The sequence below is a fragment of the Echeneis naucrates genome, chromosome 7 (genome assembly GCF_900963305.1).
Source record: "Echeneis naucrates chromosome 7, fEcheNa1.1, whole genome shotgun sequence".
Classification (NCBI taxonomy): Eukaryota; Metazoa; Chordata; class Actinopteri; order Carangiformes; family Echeneidae; genus Echeneis; species Echeneis naucrates.
This window is the reverse complement of record NC_042517.1, coordinates 15490910-15503787: the sequence shown is the minus strand read 5'-3', so window position 1 is coordinate 15503787 and position 12878 is coordinate 15490910. Positions and strand designations below refer to the sequence as shown.

The window sequence follows — 12878 nt, the reverse complement described above, 5'->3', positions numbered from 1 at the left end:
TGGGTAATAATGGCCATACATAATGGTTTGTCAGTCATGCACTTGAAGTTAAATGGCTGTGAAGGAAAATTTATAAGAGCGCAATTTCAAAGGCTTAAAGTGACCTGGTGAGCAATTTTTAATCTAAATCCACAGTGAGAGTTTAAAGTACTATTCATTATATGGAACAAAAAAAAAATGGAAGCGTGGGGTAAAGTCTTCTAATTTTCATTCAAATCGTCACCGGAGAAAAGAGAGTCACCAAAGAAGCTTCAATAACAAACAGGGCATCAAACAGCATGCACTGTATGATATGAAACGGCCATTTGCTGTGTTGGAACTTACACATTCTTGTTTTTATGGCCAGCACTGCTAACATCAGTGTTTCTACCAGCTCCTATAAAGCAGCAGACCTACTGAGTTAGTAAACCTCTGTTGCCTATTGAGCACAGCAGACAATTGAACAAGCAAAGAGAGAAGAATATTGGAATTTGACTTGTCAATCAGCCAAATAAATACATGAAATAGAAAAAAACCCCACTAACATTACGCTATTTCTTGTTGATATGTAATAGACTTCTTTTTGCCTGCATGCTCAACATTAAAACCCAAAAAAGGTAATGACGGTGGCGGTGTTTTGTTCAGTTTGTTGAGAAAATGCAAAATAAATAAATAAAGGATGGCAGGTTTAAGGAACATGAAAGCACAGAAAGTGTCTTTTTTTGTACAGCTTTAAAAAAAAAAAATATATATATAAATTTTGGCTTTGGATGTTTTGTTAAAGAAAAGATCACAATGATAACTAGCACGCGGACTACATTTGTATGTTTTATAATTTGCCCTTCATTCACACATTGACATACACACAAACACACGCTCCCCAAAGGCAGCAAGTTAAGTGAGAAAAAATATTTTCACACCATGAAAAGATTGTCTGAGATAAAAAAGAAAAGATGAATAAAAAATAGAAAATCAGGTGTTATTGCGCCTAAAAAAAAAAAAAACTTAGTTAAACTCTTAGTTTACTAATAACCAAAATAAGTTGGAGCCAAATTCTGACCTAAATAAATAAATAAATAAAAATCACACCTTAATCTGCTTGTGTCTTTTTGGCGCTATTAACAGCTTTAAACTTTAAATTTCCCAATAAACTTTTCAGCGCAACGTGAGAGCACAGCAGTAATTGATCTGTGCCTCAAAATGAAATTTATCATGGCCGAGAATCCAAATTTTCTGTCTTCACTCGTCCCTCAAAGCAACGTTTGCACTGACCGACTTCACTCTTTGAAAACGCTGCACGTTATCCGCTGAGCAAAATGGCCTATCGTTTCAGAGCCGTATCAAATCATCGGCCTCCTTGATGATGTGGTCAGACAGTGCACCAATCAGCTGCTGACCTTCTGCTGCAGGCGCGAGCCTTCAACACAGCAGCAGAATTGCGCGTTTGATCTGTACATCTTCACCCGTCAGAGGGAGCGGAGCGAGGTACAGACGGCTCGGCTTCATACAGATATCCAGCCATTCGTGCCAAGTACAGATTTGGAATAGCTATCTTTTGGACGAAACACTGTTAAAACCATCATGAGATTTAGTTTAAAAAAAAAAAAAAAAAAAGTGGCATTGGTGTTTGTTAAAAAGAGCTCGGCATTGGAATATAGAGATGAAATTAGTTAAGTCCTCTCATAAGGGAGACGGTAAACTCTTGCATGAAAATGAAAAAAATGGAAGATTTGGAACAAAAGAGCACAAGGGGGATTTGGCATGTAAGACATTTCACACCGACCAAAACAATAAGAACATTGTCTTTTTCTGTCTGGGGGTTTTTCCTCAGCCTGCATATTATTGTGCATTCGATTCCCAAAGCTGTATCTTCAGATTAATATTTCAGATTTTAGTCATGAAAGCGGAGCATTTATTATTGTACCAAGGTCTCATAAATCAAACATGTCCGCCCATTTGAATGGGAAATGTATTGTTCGGATGTGGATTGTTTATTTATTATTAATATGGCTGAATGTGTTGATGCAGCAATTTGGGGCTTCGTATCTGTTCGCCACACCAAAGCATGCACGCAGCGGGGAAGATGTCAAAGCGATAGCTAACACAGAGGGCTGTATCTTGAAGCTCTGTGTAGGTAAGTACTGACAGATGGTCGGATCATGTTGACAATGCGTGTGTGTGTGTGTGTGTGTGTGTGTGTGTGTGTGTGTATGTGAGTGATAGATAGCTACTCTGTGAATAGCTGTGGAGCATAATATGATTTGGATGTAAGAATGGAATCTAAATCTGATTTCAGGCAGTACTATGGGCCCAGAGCTTCACTCCTTTATCTCTGTCCCTCGCCAGCCGTAATGTGGTCAGCTGCAGCTGTTCCCTCTCGGGTGTGGTCTCGCTGACCGGAGAGGAAGCGATCGCTTCCAATCCAAGCTTTTAGATACAATGGTCATTGTATCATTATCATCCTACCTAATTCAACCATCGGTACATTGTGTTCTTTAGCGAGCTCTGTATCAATCACATGTCTTCTGTCGATGTGATGACCTATGGAAATGTCAGTGTAAAGCTTCACGATTGCTTCCCAGCATGGCTTTGTGCTATTCTTGACTGTTTGAACCCTTTTTCATTTCTCTTAAGATCCCACTCCTCCCCAACAGTAGAGATACTCTCTGAAAGATGAGGAGTTCACTGTGGGGGCATCAGGCAATCTACATATGATAGCCCGCCATGGCTGTGAATAAATCAACATTGATGTAAGACAATAATGCCAATGCGGCGGGGCTATTTGTTTATTCTTATTACACAGAGCACCGCACTTTGGATCATTCGGAGTAAATACATTACACAGAGCACCCCGCCATCTCTATTTGACTCTATATGTGCTACGTCTGGGTCCGCTGGCGGTCCACTAAAGCAGCAGTTAGATGGATATCCAGTCAGACATTGGCCATTCCCTCCTTCCCACATCCTCTTCTGTTGCTTAAATCCTCAGGCCATCATGGAGGAATGGAGGGGGAATATAAATAAATGGTTTTAGATGGATGGCTGGTCTCACTCTGTCTACACAGCTTCCTCTGTCAGGGAATATATATATAAATATATATTCTCATTTATTTTTATTTTTTTTGGCCCGCTATATGCAACAATTAGATTCAAATTCGAAATGATAAGAGCGCATCTGTGACAGCTTGTTAATGTTTCGGAAACACCACATTACACAATGAGTCAAAGAAGTGGCAGCAAAATTTTCTAATCTAAGATGAAAAAGACAACGGATGAATTATCTGGGCAAAACGGGACATCTGAAACGTCAGTCTGATGCATATTGTTCGTCCTGATATCAAGGCTTATCTCAGACAAAATCCCCGCATTGACAAGCCAATGTTTGGATCATGATTTTTGACGTTTGTTGATTCAGAATTCATCTGTTTCGCAACAATGTTATCTTGGACACTTGTGTAATTAGTTCCACAAAACGCCGAATGAGAAATCTAAATAACTCTCAGTCCATCTATGGTATCAGTCATCTTGTCTGGTTCAGCTGATAAATCTATTGTCATGAGTAAGCATGAATTTGGAATTAGCCACTCTAGCAGATATGTGTCCAATGAGGCAACTTGCATAAACACGATATCCACAGATCCAACGCAGATAGATCCAGCTACATATATTTACTGGAAAACGGAAGTGCAGCAGAAGACAATTATAAAGTAACTGTTCATCGTGCCATTACTACTTTTACATGAGCAAAGTGTCTCAAAAGTTCTTCAAGAAGATAGATATCAAATCAGATATCAAAGCCCTTTCCACCTAAAATGAATAAAACAGATTAGATTCCCCTTCTTGCCAGAGAACAATTTTCAACCGCTGCTTCGCAACCCTTCGGGGGTCAGGGAGTATAGAAAAGAAAACACAGATAAACACTGGGGAATATGTGTTTTTTGCAAACATATCATTGCCCTTTTTTTTTTTTCTCCAAGACTCACTGAGTAACTTTATCCAGACATCCTAATTTAATTGGATTCACCAAACTGACGATGAATTCACATATAGGTATAATTTGGTCATAGTGCAACAAGGTTTAGTGTTACTCCTTTAATTTATGAAGTAATATAAGAACCAATTGTGTTTTATGATGATAAGTATGTTGACAGAGAGCTTAATGAGTTAATTATCTTCATTAATGATGTCATTAGCAAAGCTCATGTCTAATTAATCACTGTCATGGGACAGTGAATGACCTGGCTTAAACTTAGTTGTCTTACAATTTTGACAAACTCACTGTATCTTAATCAAAGCCTTTATGGCAAAGCGGCTGCATGTGATCTTTTTTGTATTTTGTATTTGACACAAAGAGTCGGACGAGTTGGAGGACACAGCTTTTTACTCTTGTAGATTACATGGTCTCTTGTGCGCTTCACTAACTGAAATATCACCTCATTTTCTGATATTTTTGTGCCTATTTGCAACAACAATAAAACCAGAATGAATTCAGGTGTCAGCTTTTTCACAATGCAGCCCAAAAAAAACCAAAAACAAACAAACTAATAAAAAGATTAATTAGTACGCAGTATTATTTACTTTTATAGTGTATTGTTTGGTTAACGCTGATGCATATCTATTCAACAGAGACATAATTAGCTTTTAGAAAACACAGCTACTGATAACGCCATTGAATTGTTATAATGCAGCCTAAAACAGGTGCTATATTGCTGTAGTTTCTTCAGGTGACACTGTAACGTATTTACTCTTACATTGTACCAAATATAAATTTTATTTGTAGGAAACAGGGTTGGAAATAAAGCATTTTAGATTTTTTTTTTTTTTTTTTCCAAACTTTGAATACAGCCGGTAAAATTATTCGAATTTTCAAGGTCAAGCTAGAGCTAAGAAGCTGCTGGCTGGCAGAACTTGTCTCATGTAAACTTCTATACCATTGTTATATGGCCCATGTTAGCATCCACAGCTGTTTAGTTAGTAAGAATTTCAGGTATTGTTGGCTTTATAAGACAAGAGGTTGGATTTCAATCTCTTTATCTTCCTTCTGTGGCAATGCAGAGATATCATGAGCATTATGTCGGTACAATTACTTTTCACTGCTCGAGAAAGTTTTTGGCAAGTTAAGTTTTATGTTAAACTTGCGATATTTGGACTGGTAAGAAAGCAAATATTAATGCAAAAATGTCTCCGCATAAGATCAAAAGACCGTGCATGCTAAAATGTCAAACTGTCCCATCAATGGGAGTCATGCTCCCTCTTCGAGACAAGTTAGACATTTTAAACATCAACCTCCCTCTCAGATTCAGTAATGTGGGGAAATCTGTGACCTGTAAGACTTAACAAGTGATAGCTGGCAAAATAAGTTACAGTGTGGCTCAATATCAGCCGTAAACCACCCACATGGATAAATTCACTCACGGTTAAAGTATGGGGCAATTCTCAAAATTGTGTGACTGATACCTTGAATTAATCCATTCTGCCGTCTCCTGTCAAGCCTGTATTCTGCCTGCTGGTGGGCCAGCAGCAGGTTTCATTTTATAATTTACTTACGCTGATGGGAGAAATTTCTGTGTGTCTGTCTGTTTGGGCTAGCAGCGCGCGACAGCAGGTCTTATTCTGTGTGCGTCTGCATTGACATGCTCTGACAGGTCAATCAATGAGGAGGAGATGCAGTCTGCTGTTGGTTCATTGACCTGCTGTGCTGAGACAGAACAAGCAAGGGTCATCTCATCCCCTTCCTCACGCTGCATTGACTTCCTGCACTAACTGCTAACTGATTTCTTCTTCTACTTACAGGTTTCCTCTGTTTTCATGAAAAAAGAAAAGAAAAAAAAAAAAGATTTCAAACTAAAGTAAAATGTCAGAGAGCACACTGCAAATGTTAGTGCTACTACAAATCCTATATCATTATATCATAATTCTGCTACCTCTATCTTGCACAAAGAATTTACAACCCTCTTAATTTCAATAATTCAATAATTCATTTATGGAAGAAAATGGCTCCACAATGCCTCAATTTCCACATGCAGCTGGTAAAAGGATTAAAAATTTGGGATTTCTTTTTGCATCTGAGTAATAATATTTTGAGTCAGCCTAGGCGCAGAGTTGACAGCCGTGGTGTAATGTTACTCTTATGTCAGCTTATCTTTTATCATATTGGTATCAAGAAGTCTTTTCTCTGTCACATTTTGCTGGGAGACAAACGCACGTCTCGGGCAAAAATAACAGCAACAAAAAAACAAAAAACAAAACAACAACAAAAAAAAAAAAAACAGGTGAAACGCGGAACCTTGGAGCTGCGAGACGTGTGAAATGTGTGTCACACAAGCAGCGTGTCTGCTCTGATCTCTTAACACAGGCTCCAAAATGAAACCAATGTGTTCCATTGCTGCTGTTCAAAAAACGCCACACATGAAATTATCTGAAGAATAAAATTGGTTAATTTTGTTAGTCAGAGTCTGTAACATCTACACGTCTGAATTTCCTGTTTTTACAGTTACCCAGAGTAGGTAAAGCTTATCCATGGGCTACAATAGGCTCGTCTCCATGACTGGAAAAGGAGCAGGGGAGGCGTATTCAGATGGTTGATATTTCAGTCCCAGCGACAGATGCCCACTGGATACTATGCTCTGGTTTTTAAGTTGCTAAATGCTCCACTGAAGTCAAAATGGATCGTCTGTCTGGTTGGTAAGACAACACGATGAAAGCGGTAGCGATACAGTAATGTTGCAGGTGAACAGTTTAGTGTAAATGTCTGCATATAGGTTGCAAACTGCCGTTAACTGACTCTTTTGGCCCAAAACAAGATTTTCACTGTCAGAAATATTTTTCGTGTGCAATAGAAAATTCCAAGACTCAAGTAGAGGATGAAAATTTGTATGAGGCGGCATAATACATGCAGCAAGGACGTCTGAAGCATAGATGGGGGGGAAAGGAAGATGGAAAATAAGAAGGAAAGAGAGCGATTGCATCTATGTCTATTTTCAGACTGACTTATTCACTCATTCATCTTTTACCACTTGTCCGTTTCCAGGTCACGGGGGATGCTGGAGCGACTGACTTCTTGTGCTTTAGCTTAGATTGACTTCATAATCTGACCAGTTGGGAAATTAAAAGCCATAATTGTGCTGATCATTTTGGCTTATGTTCGTTGGTGGCTTGGACTAAAACAAATTTGAGACACAAAACTCAATCGTCCACATATTAAATCTATGCAGAAAATTTTCAGTGATTTTGACGCTAACATTGTGGAAATTTGCCATTGCGTCTCTGCGCGGAACACTTTTAAGGAAACACTTTCATGCTAACGACCATGCGGGTACACCATCACAGCACATACCTAATTATTTTGCCTGTAAGTAGCACTTTGTTATGTCATCTACAGTGCAAATGCAAACTCCAAAAGCTGTCAGTCAAAGTCAGTTCGATCAAATTCACTGAAAATTCATGCAGCTTTTCTCTCCCCAGGAAAAAAAAAAAAAAAAAAAAACCTGGTTCGCAGCTGATGTGTCTTTGTAGAATAATTCAGCTTTTTGCTTCCTCTATAGGAAGGCATCTATTTACTATCCACCTACTATCTATTTACTTGAGGACTTCCATTTTGATATTTTATCACTTCATTCGATGGGTCACCATTTCCAAACGAAACTTAAATTGAATATCGTGGGAAGTTGCCTGACTCACACGGACAACAATCCCATCATTATTTTATTGAAATACGTTGCTTGCAGAAGTCAGTGGGTGACGAAAAAAAGAGACAGGAGCCGGTGTTCTTATAAGGAGGGGAAATTTTATTTATAACACATGGTGCTGACAGGGAGTCAACAGCTCAGCGTCTATATTACAAGGTTGATCTGCAAGGCTGCGCATGTACTGTACGGTATTTGGAAACCAAGATTGCAGTGGCACTATAAACACACGCTTGAAACAACTCTTTCTGTTTTGTTTTTCCGTTTTTTTTTTTTTTTTTGTTTTCCTTCATTTTCTTACAAAATGGTACAAACAACAATACAAAATATTTGTGCTGTTGACAATTTACAAAAGAAGTCTTTTGACTCAGTAACTGTGCAATAATTTTTTAAGCTTTTTTTTTTTTTTTTTTCTCCTCCATTTGAAACTATGTGAGTATGGTACACCAGAATCCCTTCTGGACTGCAACCTCGGTCATGCGGGCTGCGACACATTTTAAAATGTTGTATGATTACAGTTATAGAACTCATCTGTCCAATATAAAAAAAAGACACATGCAGAAAGCTCCAATTGTACAGATACAGTTTGCCTAACTTGGTCTGTTTAGCTTCAAGCAAATACTACATTATGTACACTTGGACTTGAGCCGTATCGGGGGAACTTGTACGAAACGCTACTGCCTGTTTGTATATTTCTGGCCAAATAAAGACAAAAAAGTGTGGCTTCTGCTGGAGCATACCATCACGTGTGTGTCCGTGGTGAGGCAGTATCCAGAGTGAGACCAAGCACCCATTTAATAACGCCGGATCAAGGAGGCAGAGGAGCTAACACAGCCGTGCCACTATAGTAGTTTGACGCTTCTTCGCTCATTCTCATTGGCTAATTCTCCCCCCACTTTAGCGAGGGGTCACTGAAAATACAAGCGGACCAAGTATGTAACGGGAACTCGTGATGATCAATTTTCTGTCAATTCTCCGTACAAATTGGATTTTAATGGGGGCCATGTTTGATAGCCTCCACAGATGATTTGTTGCCGTGTGTCACTGCAAATCATTGATAACATTCAGTATCAAAACTGCATTCTGTCATAATTCTGTGTGTGTGTGTGTGTGTGTGTGTGTGTGTAGGGGTGGGGGGCTCTCGTTATGTTTGGCCTTGAATCCAACCTAAACCTCTGACAAGACAGCACACCGTGAATGGATATATGGATTGCCGTCAGTAGGGTCGGAGCGCCGCAGCTGAATTAGATCAATGCTCAAAGGATTTATATAGTATAGAACACTCACATATATACAGTAAGGCCTAGAGGAGTGAGTGTGTGCTAGCATGGACTGTACAGGTTGGTTCGAAATGGGACCTCTTCACCATGATTTACTTGAACAGTGACAAGAGTATGGCTGTAAGCCCGTTTAGAATCACAGAGATTCTTTGAAAATGCACATGGCTTTCTCTGTGGCGACATACACCTTGCCAAGTTTTCATACGGAACGAAACGACAGTGAAAGAAAACGGAAAAAGACCGCACGGAAACAGATCAATCGTTTCACCAAATGTAGAAAAATGATCTGTGTATACGACATTTATAAGTCAGAAATAATCACAAATAGCAGAAAGTAACAGCTGTGTTTATTTTGCGGAGATATTCTGAAGGCTGAGGAGCAATCGATAGATAAGAGCTTTTCCAGCAGTGGGTGGAAATCACTACTTTTCTCATGTCTACGGTCTCTCAGCTGACAGCTGTCCTGAAAATCACTGTTGTCGGTTTAGTCCTGTAAGGTGCAATTTTCACCCATTTATCTTTGAATCTAAATCAAGAGATTCCTACCCTGTTGACCTTATTAATCATATATCGACTTTCCTATCCTTGTTGATAGTAAATGACACCCTCATCCTTATTATTCTTTAATGGTATGATGAGTACGTGCATTACCACTTAATACTTTATCTCTCAATTATTTTCTGTCCACACAGATAGTTTTTTTTTTTCCCCCCCTTGCATTGGATTCTACATTTTTATCCTTTTTAAGGCCATTTGGAAAAAACTGTTTAAATGAACCGTAAGCCAGCGAGGATCAATTGAAAAATAGAAGGAGACAAAAGCATTTGTGAGAGGAGAATCCTTAACATCACATCGAATGAATAGCACTGCCATTAAGAAGATTCCCTCCAAACATTCCTCATATTCATAATTAATCGAAGATCAAGTCAGTCCACATCAAGTTGAAACTTGTTACCACTGAGGAGAATTTCAATGGACACACAGGAGATAAGGAATGATTAAACCTTTCTATCATTCAGCGCTATTCAGCCTCCATATTTATTTATTATTTAATACGAAGACTAAAGCGCCCCCTTTTTTTTTTTTTTTTTTTTTCCTTTTTTCCTACCCCACTTCTTTATGTATATGCAGTTCTGGGGGGCTGAAATATGATTACAAAAGCTCATGGGTCGTGCTGCTTTTTTCATTAACTCACAAGACAACTGTCTTTCAAAATGTCTGTCTCTTAAAGCGTTATTACTGAAGCTTTAGTTTTGCAAGTCTGGCTTCGACAAAGTGTAGAACTTCACAACAGACTTTCCCTTTTCTCTAACTTCTTCTCCAAACCTCTTGAACTTGCAGCCAAAAATTTCAGGAGAAAATTTGAAATGAATGAAATGCTGCCTGGGGAGAGACAGATTGTGAAGGCGCTAAATCCCTGGCTGAGGCTCAATTTCCCCAGTTTCTGTGACAGGGACCAGCACCAAAATTTGTATATTAAAAATTTTGTCGAGACACACAAGAAGAAAAAAACGAAACAAAACAGGGGCTCAGGAAGTGGCTCAAGGAAGCTCACAACTCTGTGTGTGATGTTCTAAACAGCTATATGAATTTCTCCACTATTTTCTTTTCCCTCATGTTTGTACAGTTTATATAGTTTTCTTTGTCACATTTATCACACAATTACTGGTGCCTTGCTAATGACCTTTGGGTGTCGGGATAAACATGCAAACATTAAAGGCAGAGTGTCCTTGAATAACCCTCCTATGTACTTTGTATACGGTAACATTATAGAGGTTACATACTTGACTTGTCAGTCTTTAAAATTTAGGAACAAGTTTGAGGTGCAAAGAATCAGAGCTCAAAACAAACACAGCTGCTATCGAAGCCACGATAAACAAAGACACACAATGCATTTCTTCTCTAAGACAGTCCCATAGTGTATTTTTGTGATCTAATTAACCACATTCAAGTTGGCTGTGATCTAAGAGCACAGATATGCCTGACTTGAAAAGTTAATGATTTGTCCATAACTTACAGACACACTGTAGGCCTATGTACAGTACGTCTACATAAAGCGCCCTCGTAAGCCAGCCAATGCTCCTCTGAAACCAGCACTGGCATCTCCCGCTGCTACCACAGCCCTGCAGGACCACGGAAAAGACAAGGGAAGGTCTGAGTTAAAGGGTCAGGGGTCATATGGGGGCGTAAAAGCCCAGAAAATGGCAACCAATCCTGAGTTAGCGGGAGTCTGCTAAAATACGCACCACTGAAGGCACTTTTTAAACAACAGTGCTTCTGTTCTAAGTGATTCAAGTTCAAGAAAGAAGGACTTTCATATCTCTGTTCTTCGTTTTCTTCCTTCTGTTCCCCTCAGACAAAGCAAGAAGCTGAACCTAAAGCTTCTGCAGAGATGCAGACGGGGGCAGACAGCGAGGGAAAAGTGAACACCCCTTGGAATCGAGTCAAATCTAAAGGGAGTGAAGACGCACAAAACAAAAGAAAAGCTGCAAAAACTAAAGGAAAACAAAGTCAGACAAAAGTTACGTAAACCTGCATCCAGCATAAAACCTAAACTGAAACAAAAGCACAAGATTTTAGAAGAAGCCTGCAATTCAGCGCTTCTGCTTCAGTCTAAGAGGCGTACAGCAGGTGATGTTAAGAAGAGCACCCGAAACTGACTCACGGGACTGGTCCTCTGTGGTGGGCAATTTGATTGGTTGGTCGGTCAGTCAGTTGGTCAGTGTGAACAAGTCGTGTGTTCAGTAAGGGTTTAACAGCCCCATATGTTCCAGGGACAGAGCATGGCAGGCCAGCTGACGGGACGAGGGTGTGTGTGTGCAGTGTATGTGTGCATGTGTGACTGGGTAGATTTAATCATCATCCCCTCCTCCGTACATGTCAGCCAGCTTCTTGAAGCGTGGGCCCCAGTCGTTGAGGTAGTCATAGTCCTGGTCTCCCGTGCTGGAGGAGTTAAGCGAGCTGACAGAGCCAGCGGTGGAGCCACTGCCCTCATAATCAAACACCAGCAGGGAGTCATAAGGAGGAGCAGTCGGGTCGTTGTCCGCTGCTCGCAGACCCTAAACGGGACGAAGATGAAGAAAGGCAGCGGTCAGTGCTCACATGCCTGTAAAATGCGCTTAAGAAAAGGAAGGTTGTTCAGCAATGGAAAAGCAAAAAGCTGTTAGAAATAAATTCCAGCACTCGATGCACTCATGAGAGACAGAAAAAAAAAAAACCAGGAAACTGAAGCGGCTGAGGTGAAGCTGTTCAAGCTCAAAAGTTACCAGCTCGACTCATATTGTTATTATATATTTTACATTATTGACTTGTATATTCTTAAGACTTATCCACTTTAACATCCCCAGCTCTCACCATAAACACAGAGGTGGCCAGCCTTTATGGCCCCTCTCTACATCATAGCCTGGCCATGTCCATCAGATCTGCCCCATCCATTGACTTCAAATCTCTCAATTTTTATCCTGTAGTTTTTAAGCCAAGTTAACTTGGCCCCCATGTTGTTGTCTGTTTGTAGAGTAGTGAAAGTATAAAGTAGTACAAATGGTAGTAACACTGAAGCACCTCAGTGTTTTACTGAAAGGGGAAAGAGTTTTGACACGAGGGTGTCGTTACAAAGGTATAAAGCTTTCTATGATTCTGTCATGACAGCGTACTAACCTGCCCTGAATATTACCACAGCTATACTGTCAGCGGTCAAGTTCCCCAAAAATCTCCATCCACGGGTCTTATTTCTCCAGCATGGAGGGGGGATATAAACTTGTCTGTAGCAAACTTTCCTTTTGGCCAGCGGTAATGGTGTCTGCATAAATTGGCAAGTTTCATGGTCAACATTCATAAATGTTTGGCAGTTTTTTGTTTCTCAGTCTGATCAATGCGGGATCAAACTTTATGCTTCAGTATTTTGTTGCTGTTTCATGAATAAGATGTGATGTGG

The 12878-nt window shown here is 39.8% G+C and overlaps 1 protein-coding gene across 2 annotated transcripts in view; it reads right to left on the bottom strand.

Annotated features, from left to right (window-relative positions):
* Positions 1–7907: 7907 nt before the first annotated feature.
* The window catches only part of LOC115046143 (cadherin-4-like), a 226126-nt gene continuing 221155 nt past the window's right edge, over positions 7908–12878 (bottom strand). For both annotated transcript variants that reach the window (XM_029506308.1, XM_029506309.1), the window contains one exon: positions 7908–12003. In XM_029506308.1, the coding sequence (XP_029362168.1) occupies positions 11797–12003 (207 nt within the window). In that variant the 3' untranslated portion in view covers positions 7908–11796. The remainder of the gene's footprint in view (positions 12004–12878) is intronic.